Genomic DNA, 27,422 nt, shown 5'->3' on the forward strand with positions numbered 1-27,422 from the left:
GAGTTGCTTAGAAATTTCCCAGTTCGTTTCAAGGGGGAAGGGATGGGCTTCAATCCCCTGAGGGAGAAGCCCAAAGATCCCTTCCCGGGTGTTGGCACCAAGATGTCAGATCAGTCAGGGCAGGCAATGGCCAAAGGAGGCAGATTTAAAAGGACCACTGAACAGGCTTTATTGAGATATCACTCCCGGGCGGAACTCAATCAGACCCACAGAGGGGACAGGGGAAGGGTCTGAGGAGAAACCGTGTGGAAGCTCGACTGGACTGGACTTTTATGGGGCTCACAGCAGGAAGGGAAGGGCTTGGGACAGGAAAAGGTGTTCCTAGGGTCCCTTGCCCCCTTGGAGTTGGTCAGGGGAGTTGGCTGAACTCCAGGATTGGCCAGGGGGTCCTGTTGATTGACAGGCGTTAGTCAGGAGATCTGGCTGATTAACAGGCATTTCCACTGGCATCTGATTGCTGTTCTTTTCCCGGCGCGGGCTGCTTTGTTCTAAGTTGCCACTAATCGCCACCAAGTCGCCACCACCGACCTAACAGTCATACCATATTCAACTCTGAAACCAAGGATAAAGAAAACATCTTACCTGTAGATAGAGATGAATGGAATAAGAAGAATCACACACCCACTGCCAGATATTCAAACCAGAAGATAAGGAAGTGACAGGAAATAGTAAACTTCTATACCCAGCAACATGTCTTCCAAAAGTGAAGGCACCCCAGTGGCAGACCAGATGGAGAGAGCTCGCTGCAGCCCACCAAACTTACTGAGAACCACTAAAAACTCCAGAAAACATGAAAAGTAATGACCATGATAGCAAATGAGACCCAGAGTAAGGAAAGACCTGATGGGTGGCTTTCCCGTCTGCTCCTGCCTCCCAGCATGACACGTGGCCCTGTGGGCTCTACACATGGACACACAGCAAAAGCTCCAGGGACAAAGAGACCCTGCAAGCCAAGCAGGTGGTGATTCCCAGGCTTGGCTGCCAGTTTGGTCTGGACTCTCTCGGCTCCTTCTCAAGGAGGACCCAATCATAAGAGGTGTGCGAGGGTGGACTGGAAGTCGCACACCCATGCTGCTCTTGAAGGCAAAAGCATCTCTCTGGCCACAGTCATCAGGAAAGGGCAGCTTGCGGTCCAGACAGGGTGGGGACCCTTGGCCTGCGAGGCAGTATGAGTGGCGCAAGTTCCTAGGGAAGCTCCCCTTCACAGCCAGAGTTCTGGGAAGGGGCCCCTGGAAACTGGGGAATGTGACAGATGATTCAGGAAGAAGACAGACAGAGGAGGGACCTTGTGTTTCAGTGTGAATTGCCTCAGCTCCAGGCTGACCTCCGTGCTGCCCCTTCACACAGAAGGGAACGCAGCAGCACAGGAGGGTTTTAAGACCCAACCTGAGAGCACTCTTGGCCTCAGACAGCGGGTAGAGAGGCAGGCTAATGCCAAGAGCCTGGACACCTGTGCAAGCCCCAAGAAGAACACTGACATGTCCCAAGAACTGTAGCAGGACCCAGAGGACGTGACAGAACTTCAAAATATTCAGCGTAGAATTCACAAACTTGGTAGACAAATAACAAAGAAAATATGATGATTTCTTAAGGGAAATAACAACAGATACCAACAAAAAGACTCAGATTTTGAATTACCAGACCAAGAGTACAAGGACCCTGCTTAGCATGCGGATGGCCATCTTAAGTGACAGCCGCCATTTTAAGGAAAAGGTTTTGCTTTCCCTCTCAAGGGCATTTCTGAGAAAGGCTCACCACTCCCTCACACCAACCCAACCCCTGACCACCCGCATTAGGACCCCCCCCCCGACTCCTGAGCCTCCCCCTAAAGTCCCAGAACTCAAGCTGCTTTGCCCCTGTCTCCCACAGAGAGGTGGCCTTTGTCTGTCAGCTCTGACAAGTAAACTTTGTGTCTGTCTCTGCCTGGTCTCCGCCTTCACTTCTCACTTTCCCTTCTCTTTGGTACCGAAACCCAAGATCAGGTTCCCCGGGGTGCCCACTCCCCTCTTTGAGGGTCACTGAGCATCCCTGGGCCCTGATCCGGATTCCATCATGGGACCAGGCCCTCCATTCTGCAGAACACCCTCTCTTCACCCACCACCAGATATTACAAGGAAGACCCCTGTCTCTGGTCCACCTAAACGACCTACGGGGCCTGGGAAGTGACCACTGATCGTCCTGCACTCCTAGGGTTACTGTGTGGGTGGGGGCACCCCCAACCACAGTTCTCACAGCTACGGCTGATCCCTACTGTTGACCAGGTCTATAGGTGGTTTTTCATTTGGATCCTGGATCTTGAGAAAAAAAAACACCAAGGACAATTGGGAATTGTTCCTGGTGAGACAAACTCTCAGCTGTGGGTTCATCTCTATGGGCTTCTGCCCCTAATACGCAGTCCCAGCCAGGTGCCCAAGTGCCCCTATGGGCTACTTCACCAATGCTTACTCAGCAGTGGTGACGAAGCCCTGAGCTTAACCATCCTCTCAACTGGGTAATATTAGAGACTGGGGGATGCCCCACCTCTAAACTCACCTCCTCTGTCTCACCATGGGCAGCTCCTCGTCCATTCCCTCCCATAGCCCCCTGGGCTGCCTCCTGGCTAACCTAGGGTCTCTCTCTCACCCTGGACCTAAACCCCCAGAAACTCATCCACTTGTGCAATCAGATCTGGCCTCAATATCCTTTGGGTGACGACTCTAAATGGCCGCTTAATGGCACTCTATATCCCAATATCATCAGGGATCTTTTCAACTATCGTGAGTGTTTGGGAAAATGGAAAGAGATTTCATACATTCAGGCCTTCTCCTCCCTACGTTCTAAGTCCTCTCTGCAATTCCTGCTCTCCCACACAAGTCCTCTTAGCTCTCATCTCCCCTGCGCCTGTTTCCAAAGGGATAGAAGACCCTACCCAGGACTCCTTCTCCTTTGACCAGCAGATGAGCCCCCGCCATACCACAATTCTGTTTCTAGTGAAGCCTCTGCAGCAACTGTCCCCACACCCCTCTGCCCTTCTCTCCTCCTGCCACACGCTCACATATTACCACGGCTTAACCCGCATCTCTGTGTCCTGTACGCCAGGTGGCTGGGGTTGATGGTGTAATCGGGTTCATGTGCCTTTCTCTTTGTCAGATCTTTCACAGATGGAAAAGCAGCTTGGGACCTATACTTCAAATCCCACCACATAGACCAAAGAGTTTCAATACCTGACTCAATCATATAAGTCAGGTATTTGATATTGTTAAGTCAGGTATTTGACCTTCCACGATGTCCATACGATCTTATCTAACACCCTCCTGCCTGAGGACCGCAGGCGAGTTTGGGAGCAAGCTAGAAAATATGCTGATGAGGTACATCAGACCTCCCCTGCCATCTGATGGGCACTAAGGCAGTCCCTGATTGGGACCCCAGTTGGGATTGTAATTTGCCTAGAGGAGTGACTCGTAGAAACCAATTCATACTTGCCTCATGGCAGGACTTAGAATGGCAGCCCACAAGGCCAGCAATTATGAAAGGCTCCAGGAAATCTTCCAAGATAAGAATGAAACCTTCAGCAATCTTAGACCCCTGACCAGGGTTTATTACAATATACTAACCTGGACCTGAGGCTCCAGATGGGAGACCTACTTTTCCTCCCAGAGTTTCCCTGATATTAAGGCCAAACTAAGGCACCTCGATGGGGGCCCCTAAATCCCCAAGCTGAGGTTCTGCAAGGGGCCTTTCAGGTGTAGAACAGGGGAGATGAGAAGGCACAGAAGGAGAAATATCAGATGGTCGCTCAAGCCGTCTGTCCAGACTTAGCATCTGTCCCTGGTTTCACTGGCCCACGGGAGGGTCTCTGCAGGTTTTTTAAAATGGAGTTGCATAGACTCAGGCCTAAGGCCATCCTAACAGTCACTGAACATCCCCGAGCCCCAATCTGGATTCCATCCTGGGACCAGGGCCTCCATTCTGCCAAATGTCTTCTCTGCACCCACCAGACCCTGTTTTATATGTGGTCAGATGGGTCACTGGGCTCATACATGTCCTAAGCCTTACAAGCCTCCAGGCCCTTGTCCTAATGCCATCAGAAGGGACACTGGGCTGTTGACTGTCCCCGAGCCCATAGCAGGCCCCAGTCATCCAGCCCTTCTGGTTCCCCTTTCCAATTCTTAGGACTGGCTGCAGAGGACGGACGAGGCCCAGCTCCACATCACCTGATCACTACCATCTCTCTGCAGGAGCCCAGGGTAACTGCAAAATTTCAGGTGGGCCTGTGTCCTTCCTCCTAGACACCTGGCTACACATTCAGTCCTCAAGGGGTTGTGAGGGCCTACCACTCCTTCTGTGACCTCGACTGCCAGGGTAGAGGGTAAACCTGGCCAACCCTACAGACACCCGGCCTTGTTTGTGCCTTGGGCTCTCTAGTTTTTACCCACTCCTTTTTGGTCATTTCACAGTGTCCTGTTCCCCTTATGGGATGGGACATCCTCACAAAGTTAGGGGCTACGCTTTCCTTCTCCCCTCATGTACGCTTCCATCCAAACTCGTGGCCACTCCCCTGATCCTCACCCTGACCTTAGGACCTTCCCCTGTTTCATCTGTTTCATCTACTCCCATTACCCACTTCTGAGGTGGACCCTACTGTCCGGGATGTTTCAAGTCCTTCTATCACCTCATGCCACAAGCCCATTCACATCTGTCTCAAAGGCCCCCTCCATGTTCTGGCTCAATCACAACACCCGCTCCCCTGACAAAAACTCCTGGGCTTACACTTATCATTCAAGACCTCGTGCAAAAGGGCTTCCTCAGACCTCCTCATTCCCTTTATGACACCCCCATCTTGGCAGTGAAAGGCCTAATGGTTCCTACCGCTTGGTCCAAGAGCTCCTTTCCGTGAACTCTGCGGTGGTCCCAATCCATCCCGTGGTAACCTTGTACCCTTCTCTCCTCCACTCCTTCTGGGACCTCTTAATGCTCAGTGCTCGACCTGACAGATGCCTTCTTCTCTATCCCCTCCATTCTCACTCTCAGGACACTTTCGCCTTCCCATGGAAAGACCCTGAGTCAGCTGACGGGGACAGTTTCCCCCAAGGCTTCCGGGACAGCCCTCATATCTTCAGACAGGCCTTGGCTAAGGACCTAGCGTCCACACATCTCACTCAGCCTGTGATGCCACAGCATGTTGATGACCTCCTTTGCAGTCCCCCCTTGAGGTCAGCCATCAGGACACCTGTGAACTTCTCCACTTCCTTTCTGCCCATGGATATAGAGCTTCTCCATCCCAGGTACAGCTCTCCTTGGCCATGGTGACAGACCTAGGCCTCCTCCTGACCCTACACACAGCCATGTCGGTTGACAGACAGGGCCTCATCACTAACGTACCAACCCCTCTACTGAGGAAGATATTCCCTCCTTTCTGGGTGTGGTGGGATTCCTCAGAGCCTGGATTCCTAACTACTCCATATTGGATAACCTCTATATGATGGCCCAGGACCCCCTCTCTGAACCCCTATTGCCTCCATTACAGAGCCCCTCACCAGGCTCCAGCAGGCCTCCTCCAGGCCCTCTCTCCATCTCCCTGAGCTCACACGCCCACCTCACCTTCAGGTGCCTGAAAAGCAGGGATTTGCTCTAGGGGTCCTCGGACACATGCTGGGGCCAACCTTTGCCCCTGAGGCCTATCTATCCAAGGGTCTTGACACTACTGATGACGGATGGACCCTTTGCCTACAGATGTTGGCCGCAGCCTCTCTACTCATAAAGAAACCCACCTTGGGGCCCCACTCACCATCCTGGCTCCCTGTCACCTAAAGGATCTCCTCACCTACCAGGGCTTACACTCCTTACCCCTGTCACCTTTGATCTCTACAGGTTTCCCTGGTGGAAGATCCAGTCTCACTGTCCAGACCTGCTCACCTTTAAACCCTCCTACCCTCCTCCCGCTCCTCAGGACCCTTCCCCCTCTCCTCCTCTCACCCATTAATGCACCAAGACTCTGGGGCAGCTCCTTGCACACCCCTCCCACATACAGGAGGCCCCTGCTCCAGGACACATGGTCCACAGATGGCCTCTCCTTCCTTCAGGAGGAGTCGTCAGGCAGGGTGAGCTACAGCCTCTCTAACCTCGGCTGTGGAAGCCGCTCCCCTGCCCAGTAACACATCCACTCAGCAGGCTGACCTGGTGCCCTCATCAGAGCCTTCACTGTGGCAAAGGGAGACTCCCCCAATGTCTGCGCTGACTCTACTTTCCATCTACTTCTCTCCCACTCTGCTACGTGGAAGGAGCACGGATTCCTTACCACCAAGGGGACTTCAGTTACTAATGCACTTTTACCTTTGATCTCCTTCAGGGCTCAAAGCTTCCCTCTGCCACTAGAAAATCACATTTCTTTCTTTCTTTCTTTTTTAAATTTTTTTAAAAAGAGAGAGAGAGAGAGAGAGAGAGAGAGAGAGAGAGAGAGTTTTTTTATTATTATTTATTTTTTAGTTTTCGGCGGACACAACATCTTTGTATGTGGTGCTGAGGATCGAACCCTGGCCGCAAGCATGCCAGGCGAGCGCACTACCACTTGAGCCACATCCCCAGCCCCTGGAAAATCACATTTCAAGTCCCACCAGACAGACACCTCCTGTGTGACACTCGGCAACAACAAGGCAGACTCCAAGGTGAGGGCCGAGGTCCAGCGAGGGCCGAGGTCCTGCGACAGCCTAGTCCACCTGCAGTCCTCAGCCATGCTAGTCCCCAACGGACTCTCCCCCAGCTGACGCTCAACAGACGCTCACCTTCCTTCACCCCCTCACCCCAACACCACACCTTTAAAACAACTTCTCATATCCCACCTCAAACTCTCTCCAGAGGACCTACAATTCCTCTCTGCCTCCTGTGAAATCTGCCAGAAACCCAATCCCACCTCCAATCTCCACCTCCTGCCTTCCTTTACACCAGGCAAGAGGACATCTCGCTGGCTCTGATTGGCAGCTGGACTTCACCCATGTGCCCTCGGTCAAGAGGCACAACTTTCTCTTGGTACTTTCAACACTTTCCGGGATGGGTCAAGGCTTTTCCTACCACCAATAAGTGTGCCCCTATGGTGGCCACATCCCGGTTGAACACATTCTTCCCGATTCGGCCTCCCCTCCTCGCTCCAGTCTCAATGGTCCTGAATTTACTCCCCATGTTTCATGTCAGTAGCTAGGGCACTCAACATCTCCTGGCATTTTCATGTCCCCTGGCATCCCCAGTCCTCTGGCAAGGTGGAACGTACCAACTGGACCTCGAAGAACATTCTCACTAAACTATCCCTTGATTACATTTAGATTGGACTAAATCCTTCCCTGGGTTCTTCTCAGGTCTCAAGCCTTCCCGAGGAAGCCACTCCACGTCTCCCCTTTGACTCCTATATGGACGCCCACCTCCCTGCTCAGCTCAGCCCCTCTGATTCTCCGCTGCCCCTTGCTCCTCATCTTTTCTGGCCCCTTCTTGCACACATTAGGAACCTTCTTTGGCAACACAGTGATGCTGTTCTGGCCAAGCCGAGTTCTGCCTCTTCCTTTCCCACTCTGTATCTGGCGCCCTGGTACCTTTAACCCCCAACAGGCATCTCCCCTCAACTCTCTGCAAAGTGGACTGGACCTTATCGGTCATTCTTACCACTCCCTTGGTGGCCCATCTTGAGGGCCTCCCATATTGAGATCATAACTCCCACTTAAAATGGTTTCTCCGCCCTTTTATACAGAGAAACCCACAGGCCCTCTCAAGCTGCCTTTTTCCAAGGCCGGAACCCCAATCTTCCTTCGGTCTCTGAGTGCTGAGAGCCATAGCTGAGTAGGAATGACACATGGCATTTTTGGTTGAAAGGTGACACCAGCTAGCCATGAGATGATAATGGTTATGTTAAGATGTGTATTCAATTGGATATTAGACCCCTGCTGTCCGCCTCGGCCTGCTACTTTGGAGCTCTTGCGGGGATCCCCAGAGAGTTCCCATTGGTTGGGGAAGTGTGGTAGGAGGGATCTCCGGAGGAGGGATTTCCGGTTGGTGTGGTGTGTCCCGGGAGAAGGCCGCATGTGTGGCGTTCGTGGGAGTTTGGGAAATAAAGTTTGTTCCTGCTTGAGTGGCTCGTGATTTTGTGCCCAGCCATACTGCAGCATTTGGTGGCCCATGCGGGGAACGCCTGAATCTTGGGGGTAAGTGAAACTGCTCGCCACGAGGGAGAGCGAGAAAATGGGTGACCATTTCAAAAAACAATATGTTCTTGTTTTGATTTATTTTGTTTTTGATTCAAGCTGCCTATCCCTAGAACTTTCCCAGGCAAACTGGGAAAAATGGTTGGCTCAAGGTTTGAAGTTGTTCGGACCTGAGGAAGAGAAAATTGATACAACGATTTTTGTTCCGTTTTTGTTTCATTTTGCTTCAGTTTTGTTTTGAGTTATCTGTTTGAGTTGCATGATCCTTGTAGCAGAAATATGGGGTCAGAAATTAGCAAAACACAAACCAAAAGAATGTTAAGTAAATTGTTAGAGGAAGGAGGCACCCCAGTAAAACCAAAAAGAGTTAGGGCATACGTTGATACAATACAAAAATGTAGCCCATGGCTTTTTAAGGAGGAGTTGTTGAATATATCACAATGGGATCATCATGGTGAAGATTTAAGGGACAGGGAAAAGAAAAACCCAGGAACTCTGCCAGTTGGCACATTGCCATTGTGGATGATGATAGGATTTTGTTTCCCTGGTCCAAACCTTTCAGTTCAGATTATGGTAGAAGACATATTAGATCAGGAAAAAGAGGAGGCCTATCGAGATAGTCAGAAAGGGGAAGAAAGTTTAGAGCAGAAAAAGCGATCAGGGGAAAAGTTACAACAGGAGGTTGCTACTAACACCTTTCTATCACCAGAGGGTGTAAGTGTCCAGCCAACAGCGCCGCCTATGGGATCCTCAACCCCCGTAGTTGATAGATGGGATACTGAGACAGGACCTCAAAGAGTAGCATGCCCTGTATTTGAGGCGGCAGGAGGGCAGTGAATTCACCATGTTGTAGATTTCAAAACAGTGTAGCAGCTAAAAGAGGCTGTAACAACATATGGTCCTCAAGCACCCTTCACTGTAAGCATGGTCGAATCCATTACCAGCTTGAACATGACGCCAGCAGATTGGACTAGTGTGTGTAAAGCTGTGCTAAATGGAGGACAATATCTGTTATGGAAGGTTGCCAATGTGGAATTTTGCATGGAGACGGCTAGGCAAAATGCAGCAGCTGGTTATCCTTAGAGAAATCTAGATATGTTGTTAGGAAAAGGACCTTATGAAGGTCAGCTGCAACAAACTGCATATGATCCGGCTATATATTCACAGATTGCTGCAGATGCAGTTAGGGCATGGAAGACTTTACAAGGACATGGAGATTTACAGGTCAATTATCTACGGTAATACAAGGAACTAATGAACCTTATGCTGAATTTGTAGATAGGCTTATTCAAACAGCTACAAGAGTTTTTGGGGATACAGAGCAAGCAATGCCATTAATTAAACAGCTAGCCTTTGAGCAAGCAAACAGATGGTGTAAGGAGGCCATTAGACCATGGAAACATGGAGATTTAAACTCATATATCAAATTATGTAGAGACATGAATGAACAAGGACAAGTCCTGGCAGCTACAGTACAACAGGCTTTAGATGCCAGGCCAAAAACATGCTACAATTGTGAACAAACAGGACATTTAAAAAAGAGTTGCCCCATAGGAGGAGGGTTTAACAAAGCTAGGTATCAAAAGAGTAGAATACCGGGTGTTTGCCCACGATGCCATAGAGGGAGACATTGGGCTAATGAATGCCATTCTCAAACCACCATAGAGGGTACTCCATTATCAAAAAACGAACAAGGACCAGGTGTTTATCCACGATATCATGGAGAAAGGCATCAGGCTCCGTTGCCAAAACATGGACAGGGGGGCCCAATGCTCTGGGGCCCAAAACCACAAATATATGGAGCACTGGAGGAACCCAGCAACCCCATCAGGGTAGTGCCCAGGACACATTGTCCATCAGATCCCTCATCAGACAAACCAGAGGAAGCGCAGGGTTGGACATCTGCACCTCCGCCAGAGCAGTACTAACTCCAGAGATGGGAGTTAAAATCATTCCCACAGGAGTAAAAGGACCTCTTCCCCAAGATACAGTAGGCTTATTATTAGGATGCAGTTCTTCTACACTAAAAGGACTTATGGTAAGTCCTGGAGTAATTGATTCTGATTATGAAGGTGAAATAAAAATTATAGCCAGTTCTCCAAGAGGTATATCAAAAATTTCACCAGGAGATAGAATAGCACAGTTACTAATAATACACAGCCTGCATGATAAATTTTCCAGTCGTACTGTAGAAAGAGGTTCCAGGGGAATAGGCTCCACAGGTGTAGATTGGGCTATGCTTTCTTTAAATTTTGATTCTTGCCCCATGCTAAAACTAAATATTCAAGGACATGAATTTAATGGGCTACTGGATACAGGTGCAGACCTTAGCATCATATCTCGTCAAAAATGGCCAAAACATTGGCCATTACAACAAGCCACTCAAACATTTCAAGGCCTAGGAGTGGCGACTAATCCCCATAGAAGTGCAATGGTATTAGATTGGAAGGATCCTGAAGGATGCAAAGGAACTATACAGCCATATGTATTGGATCATCTTCCTATAAATTTATGGGGACGAGATGTCCTAGATCAATTAGGTTTGACATTAACAAATAACACCAATCAAAATGCACCCACTATTATGGCTAGACAAGGTTTTAGGAAAGGAAAAAGATTAGGAAAACAAGAACAAGGTATAGCAGCACCAATTCAAATAGATCAAGGAATAAATAGACATGGATTGGGTTTTCAGAAGGGGTCACCGAGACAATCAAAATTACTTGGAAATCAGAAAGACCAGTATGGGTTCCTCAGTGGCCCCTGACTAAAGAAAAGATACAAGTAGCCCATGACCTGGTCAAACAACAATTAGCAGAGGGACATATACAACCTTCCGTATCTCCCCCATAATACTCCCATTTTTGTCATCAGAAAGAAATCTGGTAAATGGAGATTATTGCAAGATTTAAGAGCCATTAATAATGAGATGGTTATTATGGGACCTGCTCAATCAGGGATTCCCCAATTGTCTACTTTGCCAAAAACTTGGTATGTTTTAGCTATAGATATTAAAGATTTTTTTTTTCAATTCCAATTCATCCAGAGGATAGTCCAAGTTTTGCATTTACTATCCCTGCGCTGAATCATGAAGGTCCTGATGAGAGATATGAATGGAAAGTACTCCCTCAAGGGATGGCTAACAGCCCAACTATGTGTCAAATTTATGTTAATAAAGCAATCCAGCCACTTAGAAATAAAAATCCTGAACTACAAATATTTCACTATATGGATGATGTATTATTAGCACACAAAGATAAAAACACATTGCTAGAATGTTATGCCACACTTACAAACTTATTAAAAAATTATAATCTAGAGATAGCAATAGATAAAGTACAATTAAATCTTCTAATTAATTATTTAGGAGTTCTATTATCCTCAACCATGGTCCATCCACCAAAAATTCAAATACGAGTAGATCAACTCAAATCACTTAATGACTTTCAAAAGTTATTAGGAGACATAAATTGGATAAGGCCTTATCTAGGTATACCAACAGGAGAGTTGGGACCTTTATTTGATATCCTAAAAGGTCCATCAGATCCAAATTCACCCCACATGTTAACGCCTAAAGCAAGAAAGGCATTAAAAATCATTGAAACATATATGGAAAATATGCATTTGGATAGAATTGATATAAGTTTGCCTTTATTATTTATTGTACTACCAACAAAAAATATTCCTACAGGAGTATTTTGGCAAGAAGGTCCATTATTGTGGATACATTTATCTTATTCTCCTAACACTATTCTTACTAGGTATCCTGAGGCCGTAGGACAATTAATACTCAAAGGAATAAAAGCAGCAAAGGGAGTGTTTGGAATTTCTCCCAATAAAATTATTACTCCATATACTATGGATCAAATTGATGAGTTAGCTAATGAGTTAAATACTTGGACAATAATCATGTGTAAAACTAGTGTTTCATTTGATAATCACTTACCATCTAATCCTTTATTGCCTTTTTGGTCTTTGCATCCTGTAATTTTTCCAAAAATGACAAGAAAAACCCCTATCATGAATGCTCCAAATGTATTCACTGATGGGTCAAACAATGGTACAGCAGCAATAGTTACCCCTGATCAAACTTTTACATTTTTAGTACCCAAACAATCAGCTCAAAAGGTAGAGCTTAATGCAGTATTACAAGATTTTGTGATGTTTAAAGATTCGGTATTTAATTTATTTTCTGATAGTCAGTATATAGTTAATGCTATAGTATCCCTTGAAGATGCTGGTAGGATTTCCCCTTCCTCTACTGTTTTCTCTTTGTTTTCCACTATACAAAGTCTAATCTGAGACAGAAAAGATCCGTTCTTTATAGGACATATCCGGGCACATACAGGATTGCCTGGAGCCCTTAGTTTGGGCAATGATTTAGCAGATAAAACTACACATGACATACATATTTTCTCCACACTAGAAGAAGCTATGAATTTTCATAAAAGGTTCCATGTCAATGCTAATACTTTACAAAAGCATTTTAAAATAACTAAGGAACAAGCCAGACATATAATAAAACAATGTCAAAATTGTGTGACCTTTTTACCACAAGTTAATCTTGGAGTCAATCCTAGAGGACTGATACCTAACCATATTTGGCAGATGGACGTCACACACTTGCCAGAATTTGGAAAATTAAAATATTTGCATGTTACAGTTGATACTTCTTCCGGATTTTTGATGGGCTCCCTTCATGCTGGAGAAAAAACTAAAGATATTATAGCTCGTTGCTTACAAAATTTTGCCACTGTGGGCGTTTTAAAACAGTGAAAAACAGATAATGGCCCTGGCTATACTTCTACCTCTTTTAAACAATTTTGCTCATCATTTGGCATTACTCATATAAGAGGAATCCCATACAATCCACAGGACAAGGCATAATTGAAAGAGCTCATCAAACTATTAAAATATACTTATTAAAGCAAAAAGAGGGAATTGGGAAGGGGTATAAATCCCCCAAAGATAAACTTAAAATAACCCTTTTTACTCTAAACTTTTAAAATTTGGTTTCATCGGGGCTTAGTGCTGCAGAAAGGCATATGTGTCCAAAAAATGTACATAAGCCTAAGGTAATTTGGAAGGATATTCTAATAGGACAATGGAAATGTTCTGACCCAGTGATTTTCTGGAGCCGGGGTTCTGTTTGTGTGTTTCCACAGAGAGAACAGCAGCCAATTTGGATTCCAGAGAGACTAACTAAAGCGATTTCTACAGACCAAAAAGAAGATGATTTGGCTCAAATCCATAACAGCTGATATCCAGAGCTCCAGCTTGGCTATTCTTGATCTGCAACAGTGGTTCTCCCACACCTGGAGGCTAATGAATAGTGAACACCATTAACGCCTATTTCAAATGTAAAAAACCTTGGGGCTTGCTTGTGGGAATACCTTCAGACCCATTATGCAAGTTACAGGAAAAAGGATGGGATATCCAAAAGGGAGTCAAACCCAGGTGGTAACCAGGATGTCTTTTTCAATATCTATTTTATTATTGCCTTTTCCCACATCATAAAGTTCTATTTTATTTTTTGAGCTCATTCAGACCTAGGTTAATGTTTTTCTGATCAGTTTTATTTTTTGACTGTCGAGTTTTTAAACATTGCAATGGAGATTTCACCTGTGAAAAGCTACAAGGCCTTTACTTTGGCTTATGTGTTGTATGTTATGTGTGCACACTTGTGGTTTGTGTTGTATATCTGTATGTGCGTATGTCCATAGATCATATATGAGGAGCACTCATGACAAAATGGATCCAAATATTTTTATTATTCAAGTGATTTAAATGGTTTAATTTAAATTGGGTAAACAGCTGTTGAGGATTGTTTTAATATGTGAACAAATAAGGAGGTTAACAGATCTGTTTGTTTACTTTCATTATATTTAATAATTCTGTTCAGGATAATGTATATTGTTTAGAAAATTGTTTTCTTAGTACCTGTTGGAATGATATATATATATATAGCCATCATTGCCAGAATTCCTATCTTCAGCCCAGTGCCAGTGAAGACAAAGATAAAACCAAACTATAGCTTCTGTGACAGCTATCATAGTAAACTGTATAAACTGATGCATCAATGAATAATAACTCAACAAGTAATGCTCAATCAAGGAGTCGATTTACTTTGGGAGGAAATGGACATATTGATGGATTCCTCTGCTTTGAACTGCTTGCAGAACTTTCCTGGACTATGTATCACTTGTATGCATTGTGACCTATCTGTTGGTGCAGCAAATTGTGGTAGTGCTGGGGTATCTTTGCTGATGGTGTCACCAGTGGTACAATTTTTCAAAGGAGCCGTCAATTGGCTTAGTGTTGTGGCATTTCTGTATCCTCCTCCCTTCTGCTAGTGATGGTCTAAAATTTGGGGGCCAACAGAGGTGAGGCAATGTACCTCACCCCCCCCCACTGGTGCATAGGCCTATCCACAAGTATGGCTGTATGCTGGACTGGTAGTCAGTGACGGGTATGATCCAATGCAGTGGTACCAACCTAAGACAGGAGGCTGACACCTTGAGGTCAGCTCGTCCAATGACGGGTAAGAGCCATATGTAGTATTGGACAGCCTAACAGGCACGGTCCCTAAGCCACATGCTTGGTGCTTAATTAAACAGAAGTGGGGAGATGCTGAGAGCCATAGCTGAGTAGGAATGACACATAGCATTTTTGGTTGAAAGGTGACACCAGCTAGCCATGAGATGATAATGGTTATGTTAAGATGTGTATTCAATTGGAGATTAGACCCCTGCTGTCCACCTCGGCCTGCTACTTTGGAGCTCTTGCGGGGATCCCCGGAGAGTTCCCATTGGTTGGGGAAGTGTGATAGGAGGGATTTCCGGAGGAGGGATTTCCGGTTGGTGTGGTGTGTCCCGGGAGAAGGCCGCGTGCGTGGTGTTCGTGGGAGTTTGGGAAATAAAGTTTGTTCCTGCTTGAGTGGCTTGTGATTTTGTGCCCAGCCAGACTGCAGCATCTGAGGACCACGGGACACTGCAGAACCATGAGGACCACAATTCCCTTTTCATTTTTGCCCTCCTCCCTCCTTCTGCACGCACCAGGAGTTACCAGTCCAATTTCTAGGGACTCACAGCAACTTGCTCAAACCATACTAACCACCCAGTCCCAGCTCGATTCTTCAGCCGCTGTGGTTCTGCAGAATCCAAGGGGCCTTGATCTTTTCATGGCCAAAAAAGGTGGACTTTGTCCCTACAGGAGGAATGCTGTTTGGTGTCAATCAATCTGGTAGAGCAAAGGACAGATAAACATCTCCAACAGGACCTTGAAGGTCGGAAACAACAGCTCTCCTCTGCTGAAGGTGGCCGCCAAGTCACCCCTTCTCCAGTGGGCACTTCCTCTCCTGACCCCTCTCCTTGTCACAGGCCTTCTGTTCATGCTTGTCCCCTGCATCATTAGATTGGCTCAAGACCAGGTCCAAATAATCTCTAACCAAACTGTAAACCAGCTTTTGTTACAGGAATACCAATCCCTCACCAAGAATTGGGGAACCGGGGACAGTATTCCACACCACTCGACCTCCATCATGATTCCAGTGACATCCTGCACCCTAATGAGGGATTCAAACACCCCTTCCTAGCAGGAAGCAGTTATAGAAGATTGAGCTCTGTCCCTGTTCCCTAAGGGGCCCAATAAAGACAAAAAAAGGGGGAATATAAGGTCCTTGCTTAGCATGTGGATGGCCATCTTGACAGCCTTTGCTTTCCCACCCAAGGGCCTGAGAAAGGCTCAGCACTCCCTCACACCAACCCAACCCCTATCCACCCGCATTAGGACCCACCCGGCTCTTCACTCCTGAGCCTCCCCATAAAAGTCCCAGAACTAGACTCTCCCACAGAGATGGCCTTTGTGAACTCTGACAATACACTCTCCTGCACATCTCTGCCTGGTCTCATCTTTCATTTCTTGCTTACCCATCTCTTGTTCCTTGCTTTCCTTTCACCCTGTCTCTAAATAAAATACAAAATAGGGCTGGGGTATGGCTCAGTGGTTGAGTGTCCCTGAGTTCAATCCCTGGTATCCCCCATATACATATACATATATACATTTATATGTGCAATTACTAGTTTGTTCTTGGACAGTGTAAAAACATGATTTTGTCACATCAGCACCTTAAATGGGTTGAGAATGGAGGTATGAGGAGGCACATTTTTGGCATGCGTTACTGAGGTTAAGATGACACAAACGCAAATTGGAACATTAAAGTCTTAGAATGTTTAAGTAATTGTTGCCCAAATTTCGGTCCTTGTCCCGGATGCCAATCCAGTAATGAGGATGTGACAGGGTCCACTTGATGCTTTGACTGTATCCCTGTGGCTTTGGAACTCACTTTGTTTTCTTTTCCCCACGCTTTTTCTCCTCTCTGATCTACTTTTCCCTAAACTTCTCCTCTCTAATCCTCATTTTCCTAAACTTTTCCCTGATCTTCTGATATCTTTTTCTCTCAACTTCTCCCTGATCTTCTTTCCCCTGATCTATCCTTCCTAAAAGCAATAAACTAATTTTTTCCTTTTTCTCAAAAGCATGTCCTTGTTATTGGATTGGCTTCACGGACAAGGACCAAGCTTTTAGCAACAAGGATATGATTTTGAGAAAAAAAGGCTACTTGCTTTGATAGCAAAGGGGAAACACAGGGGACTGCTGCCCCAGAGGCTGATTCTGCCCCTCTGCAGGAACAGGTGGTTCAAAGGCTACATCCCAGGGTTCTCTGTTGAATTGTGATTTATTTGTTAATTTGGGAGACAGTCATTTCTGAGATCTTCTGGTGCCATCCCCAAAGTCTTGTTTACTTCGTTCCCAGGGTGGGTGCATGCTCAGGGACAGATAACTCTGCCTAGGATGGGAAAGAAAGGTGACCCTGTTCCCCCTAAGATTAAGATCAGGGAGAGAGGAAGAGAAAGAAACAGGTCCATTTAAAATATATATATATTTATTTATTTTTAGGTGTAGATGGACACAACACAATGCCTCTATTTTTTTTTTTTTAAACGTGGTGCTGAGGATCGAACCTGGGTCCTGCCCATGCCAGGCGAGTGCTCTACCGCTGAGCCACAATTCCAGCCCCAGAAACAGGCCCATTTTTAAAATAAGTTGCAGCGGAAGATCAGCAAGGGCTACATTCAAAGCATAAAGTGGACCACTGTTGCATTTCAGTCTCCATGGTAACATAAGGAAAAGAGCTCTAGAATATATGAAAAAGAAATGATGAATGAATTTAGTATTTTTTTCAACCAAAAAATTAGCTAAACTGAAAAGAAGATGGTAATGTAGAAAGAAGTGGTACCCTCAAGAGATTAGGGAAACTCTCATAAGGTCGTCACACAAAGAAATATTGTACAATTCCCTTTCTATACAAGATACTTGGAGCAGCCAAGTCTGTAGAGGCTCAGCAGGGCAGTAGTTGAAAGAGCTGCAGGGAGGACTGGGGAGTTGTTTTATGGGATCAGAGTTTCAGTTTTGCAAGATGAAAAAGTTCTGGAGATGGATGGTCACGTTGGTTGTACAACATGAACGTACTTGTTCCTGAAAAGTCTACCTAAAAATGGTCAATAATCCCAGTGGCTTAGGAGGATCACAAGTTCAAAGCCAGCCTCAGCAACTTAGCAAGGCCCTAAGCAATTCAGGTAGACCTTGTCTCTAAATAAAATATAAAAATGGGCTGGGGCTGGGGCTGAGCAGCAGCACACTTGCTTGGCATGTGTGAAGCAGGCACTGGGTTCAATTCTCAGCACCTCATATAATAAAATAAAGGCCTATCAACAGCTAAAAAAATATTTTTTAAAAAAGGGCTAAGGATGTGGCTCTGTGGTTAAGTGCCCCCTGGGTTCAAATCCTAGTACAAAAAAAAAAAAAGCAAGATGGTAAATTTATGTGTATTTTAACACAATAAAAATATTGTTAAATTTTTAGAAATTGAGTCATCTGATTAATAAATAATGTGCATATTTATCTAGCTCTTAAGTTCTCTCAGTAATGTAGATTTTAGTGTACCCATCTTACATATACTTTATTAAATTCATTACTACGAATTTTATGTTCTCAATGCTATTGTAAATACTATTTTCATTTTCCATTATTTTGGCTACTATATAAAAATACCATTGATTTTAGTATACTGGGGGGGGGGGGTAATGTATCGAGTGTTTATTGCTGAATCATGAATTACCCAAAACTTGGCGGCTTAGAACAGCTACCATTTTTTTTGGACACGTTTTCTGGATCAACAGCTTGTCCTACTCTGCCAGGCACCCTGTGGCTCTGGTCAGCAGGTGGCTCCACCCCAGCAAGTGTCTGGCATGTGGTGCTGGTCATCACTAGGCCACAGCACCAGCAGGACAGCTGGGGCTCCTTCACACCAAGCAAATAAATGAGAGGAAAGCAGAAGACGCCAGGTCCCCTGAGGCCCAGGTTGAGTCCCAGTAGGTCAGCGTGGGAGGGCCAAGAGTACCTTGCTGCCCAGACCCCTCAGGTAATGAAAAGGAAAGTGGGGACTCAACCAGCAGATTCACTCCTTGGTCCTGTGAAGAGGGATAAGTTACCTGGGATCAGGAAGACCATACAGAGAAACAACACAACCACTGATAAGAGATTCTGCACCAGGCAAATATTTGTATGCGTTTGAAAGACTAAATTAAATGGACGACTTTCGAGAAAAACATTAACTAAATGGTAGACTTAAAACCTAGACAACAAACGGTTAAGAATTGTGAAAGAAACCAAAGCAGTGCTGAAATACCAACTCCCCCGAAAAAGACACTACATCCTGGTCTTTTCAAGGTCTTTTATCAAACTGTTCATGATACAGAAAACCAGAGTTAATTACGATTCTAGCTTAACCCTAAACCCAAACCCACAAGCATAGCAAAAACCTATACTAAACTTGTGAGTAAAGATGAAAACGACTTTTTAATCCTTTTTTTAAATATTTATTTTCTTGGGGAGAAATGAATTACAGTAGAGGGGGTAGAGAGAGAAGAGGGGAGGGGAGGGGAGGGGGGATAGTAGAGGATAGGAAAGGCAGCAGAATACAACAGACATGAGTATGTCAATATGTAAATCAGTGGAAGTGTAACTGATGTGACTCTGCAATCTGTATACGGGGTAAAAATGGGAGTTCATAACCCACTTGAATCAAAGTGTGAAACATGATATATCAAGAACTATGTAATGTTTTGAACAACCAATAAAAAAACAAAAACAAAAAAAAATATTTATTTTCTTTTGGTGTAGATGGACACAATGCCTTTGTTTTTATGTGGCGCTGAGGATAGAACCTGGGTCCCACCCGTGCTAGGGGAGCACTCTACTGCTGAGCCACAATCCCAGCCCTGACTTTTTAATCTTTTTTTTGGGCAGAAAAAAAAGATAAAAAGATTTGGGGGCAGTACTGGGGATTAAACCCAGGGGTACTCTACCACTGAGCTACATTCCACCCCCCCCCCCGCTTTTTTTTTTTTGAGACAGGGTCTTACTAAGTTGCCCAGGCTGGCCTTGAACTTGATGATCCTCCTGTCTCAGCATCCTAAGCAGCTGAGATGACAGGTGTGTGCCACCATACCCAGCATAACATGCAAAACTCTTAAATATTTTAGCAAACCTGTCACTAGGGCGTCTTACACAATCATGCATAAGGCCAGGCCCCAGCTCAAGCAACCTGCAGAGGGAAGGCAAATTCTCTCTTCTCTTCCTGGGTTCACTTGGTCCTCCAATGCTAACCTCATGGGGACACTGCAGAGACACCCACAAATAATGCCTCATCAGGTACAAGGACATCTCTGAACCCACTAAGGTGACACATGAACTTAGTCATGAGGGAAGTCTACCTCCTGCTGCAACTTGGCTAATCACATTCCTAGACCCAGATGGCCCTAAGTGATGACTTCCAGGGGTTCCTGGGAAGCAGAACCCGGGACAATGTCTTGGAGGTCTTTCTTTGGGGAAGGTGGGTACCCCAAGGTTGGAGGGTGGGAGTCAAGAGCATGGGCCAGGATGAAATGCAGAGAAAGGCTGAGCACTGAGCTCAGTGCTGAGGTTGGCGGGCAGGCACCTGGGGTCAGTGCCTCTGAGACCTGCAAGGGCCCCGGTTGAGGGCCAGGCCAAGGCAGTTCCTGTGACAGACTATGCCCTGAGGCTTTAAAGGAAGACCTGGGCAGAGAGCTCGGGGCCCTGGGAGCTCAGCACACTGCTCCTAAGTCCTAGTTTATGAAAGTTCTTCTTCCTGGCTGAACATCTCCTGGAACCCAGGTGCCTCCAGTGAAAGAATCCCATCAAGTCACAGCTCAGAGCCTCCCAACTGGCTGTGTGCAGGACACCTTTCCCCTGCTGGAACCTGTGCCCATCTTGAGCCCCGGGAGGGAGCAAGAGAACAGCTGGGATGAGCGCCAGACTCAGGCCCCACCTGAGCTCTCAGTGGGAGCCCCTCCTGCTCTTCCCTGCGCTAATGCTCCTTGGGATAGAACCCAGACCAGCATTCTGTGCAGCTGACTCTTCATTGCAAAATGGGGTTTGTCTTTTCAGTGCCAACCTGCAGCACAGGGTGTGACAGTGAGGCTCAGCAGTGACCATGGTGATCTGGTGGAGTGTGGGGTGAGGGCTGTGAAGGGCCTCTGCTCCGCAAGCAGAGGTGTGAAGTTTGCGGAGGCTGCAGGTCACCTCTGCTCCGCATTTCCACATAATCACCAAGTCTGAGGGCCCAGGTCAACTGTGAACGGATCTGTCCCACCTTCCCGGAACATGCCCAGGACTCATCGTCTCAAGGCCACCAAGGCCCTGTGCTGCAGCAGCAGCAGCCAGACCCAGGAGCTCACCCCACCTCCCTGGAAGGCTGACACCCACCCATCAGCCCCGCCCGTCAGCCCTTCTTTGGTAAAGCTTTTGGTGAATGTTGCCAACATTATTTACCCAGAGCAGTCTGCTTGTGTCACAGAAACCGGGGGCCCTGTGGCACCAGGAGAGACCAGGTATGAGGGCCCTGGACCAGGATGCAAAGGAAATTTGGGGATCACCATCCCTCAGTGCCCTGCCTGCAAAGGCGGGGACACGGGCACTTCTGCTTCCCAGGGCCTCCCACACAAACAGCCCGGGTGGCACTCTGCCCAGCAAGCTCCTTTCTTCCCCCAGGTCATGTAGCTACCTCCCTGGATTCCTGTTCTGAGCCCCTTCCCTGGCTGTCCTGCACTTCAGCTGGGCGCTGGGCAGCCAGCTCTTAGTGGCCAGGGAACCCAAAACTTTCTGGTTGTGCACACTGGGGCTCAGAGACTCCTGTTGGTCTGGGGGTTGAACCAGGGCCTTGCACTTCACCAAGTTTGCTGAGCTACATCCCCAGCCCTCAGCAGCTGTCTCTGCAGGGGCAGATTTGCTGTCACCTGGATATCTTCCATCTCTGCCGCACCCCAAAGTGCCCTACAGAGGCAGTCTCCGGGCACTGTCCAGAATCAGGCCCTCTAGACCAGGTGCCTGTCACCAGTGGCATTTCAGACTGCAAAGGAAGACGGCTTCCTCTGTGCTCTGTGCCCCGCACAGAAGCAGAAGGAAAGCCGCTGGCAGGTGGGGCAATTCCAGGACATAACCTGGTCCAGCCCTGGGGGTCATGGCGTCATTGGATCGGCTCACTGCATCATAGGATAGCCCAGAAGCTCAGCCTCACCTGACAGATCCACCTGCCACAGAGGAGTCGCCACCCAGAGAGGGACACTGTGTTTAATAAACAAAAGCAGGCACAGAACCATTTTATTGGAAACTGGTTAAAAGTAAGGCACTCTGAACACGGCAGTCTCCTCAAGCTCACAGTTGTGCGGCTCCCTTAGCCTCAGTTCAGAGAAAAGCTCAACCAAGACCAGCCTAAGGTCACCTGATGTGAGAATCAAATACACTGTATTTAAAAACAGGTTGCTCTACTTTAATGCAGCAACCTCAATGAAAGAAACTGTGATTTTACATACATACCATCAGGTTAATACAAAGTTCATTAAAGCCTATTATGACAGCTGCCAGCACATACTTAGGAATGTTTCATAATACTTTAAAAATTACTATCCAATGCCCAAGAAGTCAGAAAAATAAGACTGAAGCATTTGTCAAGGGCCACATCCTTAGTGTAAGAATTGGCAGAGCCACTGCTGGGCGACCTGCCCGTCACGAAGGCCACAGCCACGGATGCCGCCCCCAGCACCATCAGGAGCGTGAGGATGGAACACGCTGCTTACCACTGGTGCTGGCTACCTACGTTCCCGGGGAGAGTTTTTTTTTTTAAATGCAAAGCAACCTGGCAACTGGAAGTATCGTCCAGTATCTTTTAGGAAAAGCATCTAGCTGTCCGTGCCACCAAGAACATTCTGTTCACTACTCATGTGTCTTGATTTTAAAGAAATACACAGCCTGGGGCACCTGGAGCTTCTCTGAGAACTTACAGTCGCCGCCTCAGATAGAAACCCTCCCACAGCCCAAGGTGAAGTGCAGCTGGAGTAGGTGGCCTGCTGTGGGCAGCCTACCTGTGGCAGTGTGTGGAGGACCTTCAGCAGGCCCCAACACACCGGTGTCCTGCATACTGGGCCTTGAAGAGGGGCTGGCCTATGGATGACCTTCTCCCTTCTTGGGGTAAATGTGCCAGGCCCATGACCCAAAATGACCACCTCTCAGATAGCCTGACAGGCAGGCAGAAGTCCAAGGCTTACAAGAATATTCCCAAGGACGTATGACGGCCCAGGTGCTGGTGGAGCTGGAGGGAAGGTGAGGTGGGCACCAGAGCACCCACTCCAGCCCGAGGGCAAAGACTCTCAAGTCTTTAATAGATGTAAATTTAAAAATACCATCTCATAAGGGTCTGATCTTTTACATGAATATCTGGGGGTGGGAATGTTTTGGTGATGGCATCCAAGAATTATTATTATTTTTAATTAAGGTGATTTTAACTATTCTTTAGTGCTATTCGACATAGTTGCAGTGAGGAAAAAGATCCTTATCAAACTGTGTATGGGACACTATTTTCTACAAAAAGCTACCTGCATTAAGACACACCAAGGTTCAAAGAGATGGGCACACAGAAGTGCCACCCATGGATTTTTTTTTGGGAAATGAAAATGTCTTGCTCAGTTCGCCCATGACACAGTGAAGGTGACTGTCCCCATCACTGTGTGAAGCTTGCTGGTGGAGAGAGGCCCTCGGGACCTCTGCTGCTGCAGCAGAACTGCTGGCACATCGGACTGTGGGCTGCTCACCTGGTCATCAGCTTGTAGACCAAGACAGTAAGACGACAGTGAACGGAAAACAGCAAGGGCCCAGCGAGATTAATGTCTCGAGCAGCTAAATACAGAACAGAGGCAGGGGGGACAGAAGGCCACAGCCGACAGGGCAAGAGCAGGATTGTCCTCTCAGGGCAGCTTCCAGGACTCTGCTGGAGGCTAGCCCAGGGTGCAGCGGGCTCCTGACCTGTGCTGGGCAGCATGAGCCTGCAGGAGGGCCCAGGACCGCCTAATCTTTCGGACACATACGCAGTCGTCCTAAAACTTCTCATATGGGTTTTGTTCTTTAAACAAACCTGAAAGAAAACAGACTTGAATTAGAAATGCACTCACTCAACTGGAAACAGAACGCCTGAAAGCAATGTTGGCTGGCTGAGTTTCACATGAACATGTACTGAGGCCGAGGAACGGGTTCTCCGCAGGCCGAAGCTGCCAGACCCTTCCTGAAGTCAAACCACAGTGGACTCTGAAACTGAAAACTTACCAGAAACAATAATGGTGACAGATCCTAACAAGTGAAGACTGACTTGCTGAAGAGAAAGCACAAAGAGAAAGCAAATGCTTCCTTTGGTACTGGCTCCTAGAATTATACAGAAAAACCAAACCAACCTCCTCACTCTGAATTTCCTATAATTGCTATTAAACTTTAGAATCAAAGTTACAAAAGGAAGCCGACCACCAAGTTGACTTGAGCATTACAACATAACTGGGATAAAAAGAGAATATATGCACAAAAGTCAGTCTGTGGTACTGACCCCAAACCAGACGTTTCCTCTTTACCTTGCAGAAACACACACACACTCTGTGTGACAAAATGACCGGGAGCCAGCGCAACAAACCTACTTACTGCAGGTCTGCTGGGGGCGGGGAAGCAGGGGCAGGGAACACGCGGGCAGGGCAGCAGGAGGGTGCGCCCGGTCAGGACTGTTTGTGCAGACCTCAGGGGAGGAGGCTGCAGTCAGTTCTGGCCCACAGCCCAGACACTGAATGCACACAGGAGCAGCCATGCCAAGGCCTTAGTGAGAGAAGAGCTCCTGGCTCTCATGCCGGTTTGGAGGGAAAACAAGTTGGAGGGAAAACAAGAGGCAAGCCATTTTGTGATAACAAGTTAAATGCCTTCCAAAACCACGAGAGGCCCGAGGACCCTGTTAGCTGACCAAGTCAACCCAAGTGTCTTCTCCCACCAGGACCTCCGGGGACTTACTCCACGCAGCCAAGGCTGTTCAAAGTGCAGGCCACTCAATGGGCTCTATTATAAGCGAGCAAAAAAAGCAGAGGCCCAAGGAGAGGGCAAGTCCAGCACCACCATGGCAGGAACAGGCAAGCAGCACGACCCACCCAGAGCCACGCACTGGCCTCTGCTCACACAGAAGTCAGGCCAAGCCAAAGTCCAAGGGTGCGTGGCTGTGACCAACACTGTGCTCTGTGTGCACGCATGAGCATGCATGTTCACCTAGTCTTCTATTCATATTTACACTCATCAGTGTCAAAGAGCTCCTCTGGACTCTTCAAAGTAAGCTACATCCAGCCAAGGGGTGGTATGGATGCTTGATGTCCTGCTCTACATGGGAGTCGCACCAGGAAGTCCAGTCGCCACCCACACTTGGAGCCAGGGGGTGCAGAGGGCCAGGTGAGGGCTAGAAACAGGCTGGCCCTGGGGCAGGGGCAGTGGGGATGGCCAGGAGAGGGCCGGGGCCAGTGCAGCAGCCTGGAGCAGGCGAGGGCAGGGGCTCCAGGAGCTCCACCAGTTGCTGCGCATCCCCCTGGAAGGAGAGGAGACCCAGGCCTCGGGAAAGCAGGGCCGTCTCTAGCCTGAGGCCACACGCCAAGCCAGCAGGGTCAGTCCTGGCCTTTGCAACCCAGTCTTGGCTTCTTGTGCACAGTGTGACTGGGAAGCAGTCTGACCAGTTAGGACAGAGACCTCCTGGCCAGTTGACAGAGCTAATCACTGTGCACAGCACCAACACCAGCAGCAATGGGGCCCCTGTGGCTCCACCACAGGGAACTAAACCCACACACATTTAATATTTTAACAGCTCACACCTGGAAGCACCACACTGTCTACTAGTGCTACTGGGTTCTGTTCTCCCCCAACTACAGAAACCAAGGAGTGATAATAACGACCCCAACGGCTAAGATCTCAAAATATCGCATTTACTTAAAGGACGCAAACTGCATTCATTGGGAAAAGATTCTGAAATTCTCTTCAGGTGACAGGTACGGTGGTGCATGCCTATAATCCCAGCAGCTCAGGAGGCTGAGACGGGAGGATCCTGAGTTCAAAGCCAGCCTCAGCAAAAGCAAGGTGCTAAGCAACTCAGTGAGACCCTGCCTCTAAATAAAATACAAAATAGGGCTGCGGATGTGGTTCAGTGTGCGAGTGCCCTGAGTTCAATCCCCAGCACCAAAAAAAAAAAAAAAAAAGAAATTCTCCTCATAGGATTTCACCCTTAACACAGTTCTCCAGGACAGCACAGGGCCTCAGTGAAGGAAAGGACAGGGACCCAGAGGCCTGGGTTCCTGGACAGCAAGGGAGGCAGTTGCTCATATGCCCACCACCATGCAACCACCAAACCCAGCACAGAAAATTCTGGAACTTGGTGGCTTCCACATCAGCTCAGAAGCACAGGAGCACAGAAGACAGCAGGGTCCAGTGCTCCCAGCAACATGTGACTAGAGGACAAGTTAATGTGCTGGGTTTCCAGACCCTTCCACCAGGATGAAAGGTTTACATGAGACACACACACCTCACTCTGACCCCTTCAAAGCTACCCCAAAACAAGGCAGGCAAGACCAAGCGTCCAGGGGGAATAGTAGAGGCACTGATAGACCAGCTGCAGCTCAGGCCAGTGTCTGAGAAAGGAGGGCTGTCCGCTGCACTCAGCCCACAGGAGGAGGCAGGCCAGGGCGAAGGGCTTGTGAGCTGGACAGGGAACCAGCCTAACAGTGGTACAGGTGCGCCCACTTGAAGGCAAAGAGGAGGATACACCAGCTACTGATGGCCTTTCTGGAAGTTACCATACTTCAGGAACAAACAAGTACCCAAGAAAAAGAAGTCTGGCCGAGATAAACGCCTGCGGGGGTCTCTCCTCTGAAGACACTCGTGCCATCACGCGTTACGCACTGAGCCTAGAGTAACACCAGCTGCTGTCCTCATGTAGGAGAGCCATAGAGAGTAGCTGCAGCACAAGACACGGTTCCCATTCCGGGACAGCCCAAAGGAGGTGCAATGGAGCCTTACCATATTTTTTTCTGATTTCGTCGTGTCTTGACTTCATCTCAGCTCTCCTAAAAAGCATAAAAAACATCAGGTAGCATCAAACCACAATGCACAACATTGTCTCAAAAAATACACGCTTCCCAGGAGACCCAGCTGGGTGAGCTGAGCCATCAGACGGGCCCACTAGGGCAGCACAGGGTGGCAGAGCAGTCCCCAAGGCTGCTCAGCATCCAGTCTCCTCATCAGTACACCTCCTCAAATGCCCAACACTGTGATCTTTTACAATCTCCTTTTGTACAATGAAAATGCACCAACCCTGCCAGGTTCTGAGGGTGGTTAGGAAAACGCAATTGCAGACAGGCATCAAGTGGCCCAGAGGGTGGAAACCTCAGGAGGACACCAACTGCCAGTCTGAGGGGACAACAGCCCCTCCAGCTACCAGGGCTTGAGGCCCCTGCACAGGCCAGCAGAGTGCTGTGCTGCATAGTGTCAGGGTGACCCCATCTGTGCCGGAGCCTCCGCTTGCTCAGCTGAGTAGACGGGGTAGGGACTAGAGGGCTCAGAAGCCCAGACACCTCTGCAGGCTCAAGGGCAATCATTACATCACAGGAGCACATGTCAAGCCACGCTGCACCACCATCTGCCTGCCACCAGGAGAAAACCCACAGACGAAGGCCTGGGCCACGGCTGGAGCCATTCCGAGAGATGCCTGCCAGTTTCTCACTCTTTACATAGCCTAGGACTCCCCTGTGGACACTGAGCACATTCTCCTTTTTAAAAAAC

General features: G+C 47.7%; 1 protein-coding gene across 4 annotated transcripts in view; it reads right to left on the reverse strand.

Annotated features, from left to right (window-relative positions):
• The window catches only part of PTTG1IP (PTTG1 interacting protein), a 51,471-nt gene that overhangs the window by 12,529 nt on the left and 11,520 nt on the right, over positions 1-27,422 (reverse strand). For 2 of the 4 annotated variants that reach the window (XM_081301512.1, XM_081301509.1), the window contains exon 5: positions 26,661-26,707. In XM_081301512.1, the coding sequence (XP_081157638.1) occupies positions 26,661-26,707 (47 nt within the window). Of the gene's footprint in view, positions 1-21,877; positions 23,716-23,884; positions 23,950-26,660; positions 26,708-27,422 lie in introns of those variants that run through there. The other 2 variants (XM_081301511.1, XM_081301510.1) reach the window with 2 other exon arrangements.

This window comes from Spermophilus citellus, assembly GCF_964194105.1.
Source record: "Spermophilus citellus genome assembly, chromosome: 7".
In the NCBI taxonomy this organism is placed as follows: domain Eukaryota; kingdom Metazoa; phylum Chordata; class Mammalia; order Rodentia; family Sciuridae; genus Spermophilus; species Spermophilus citellus.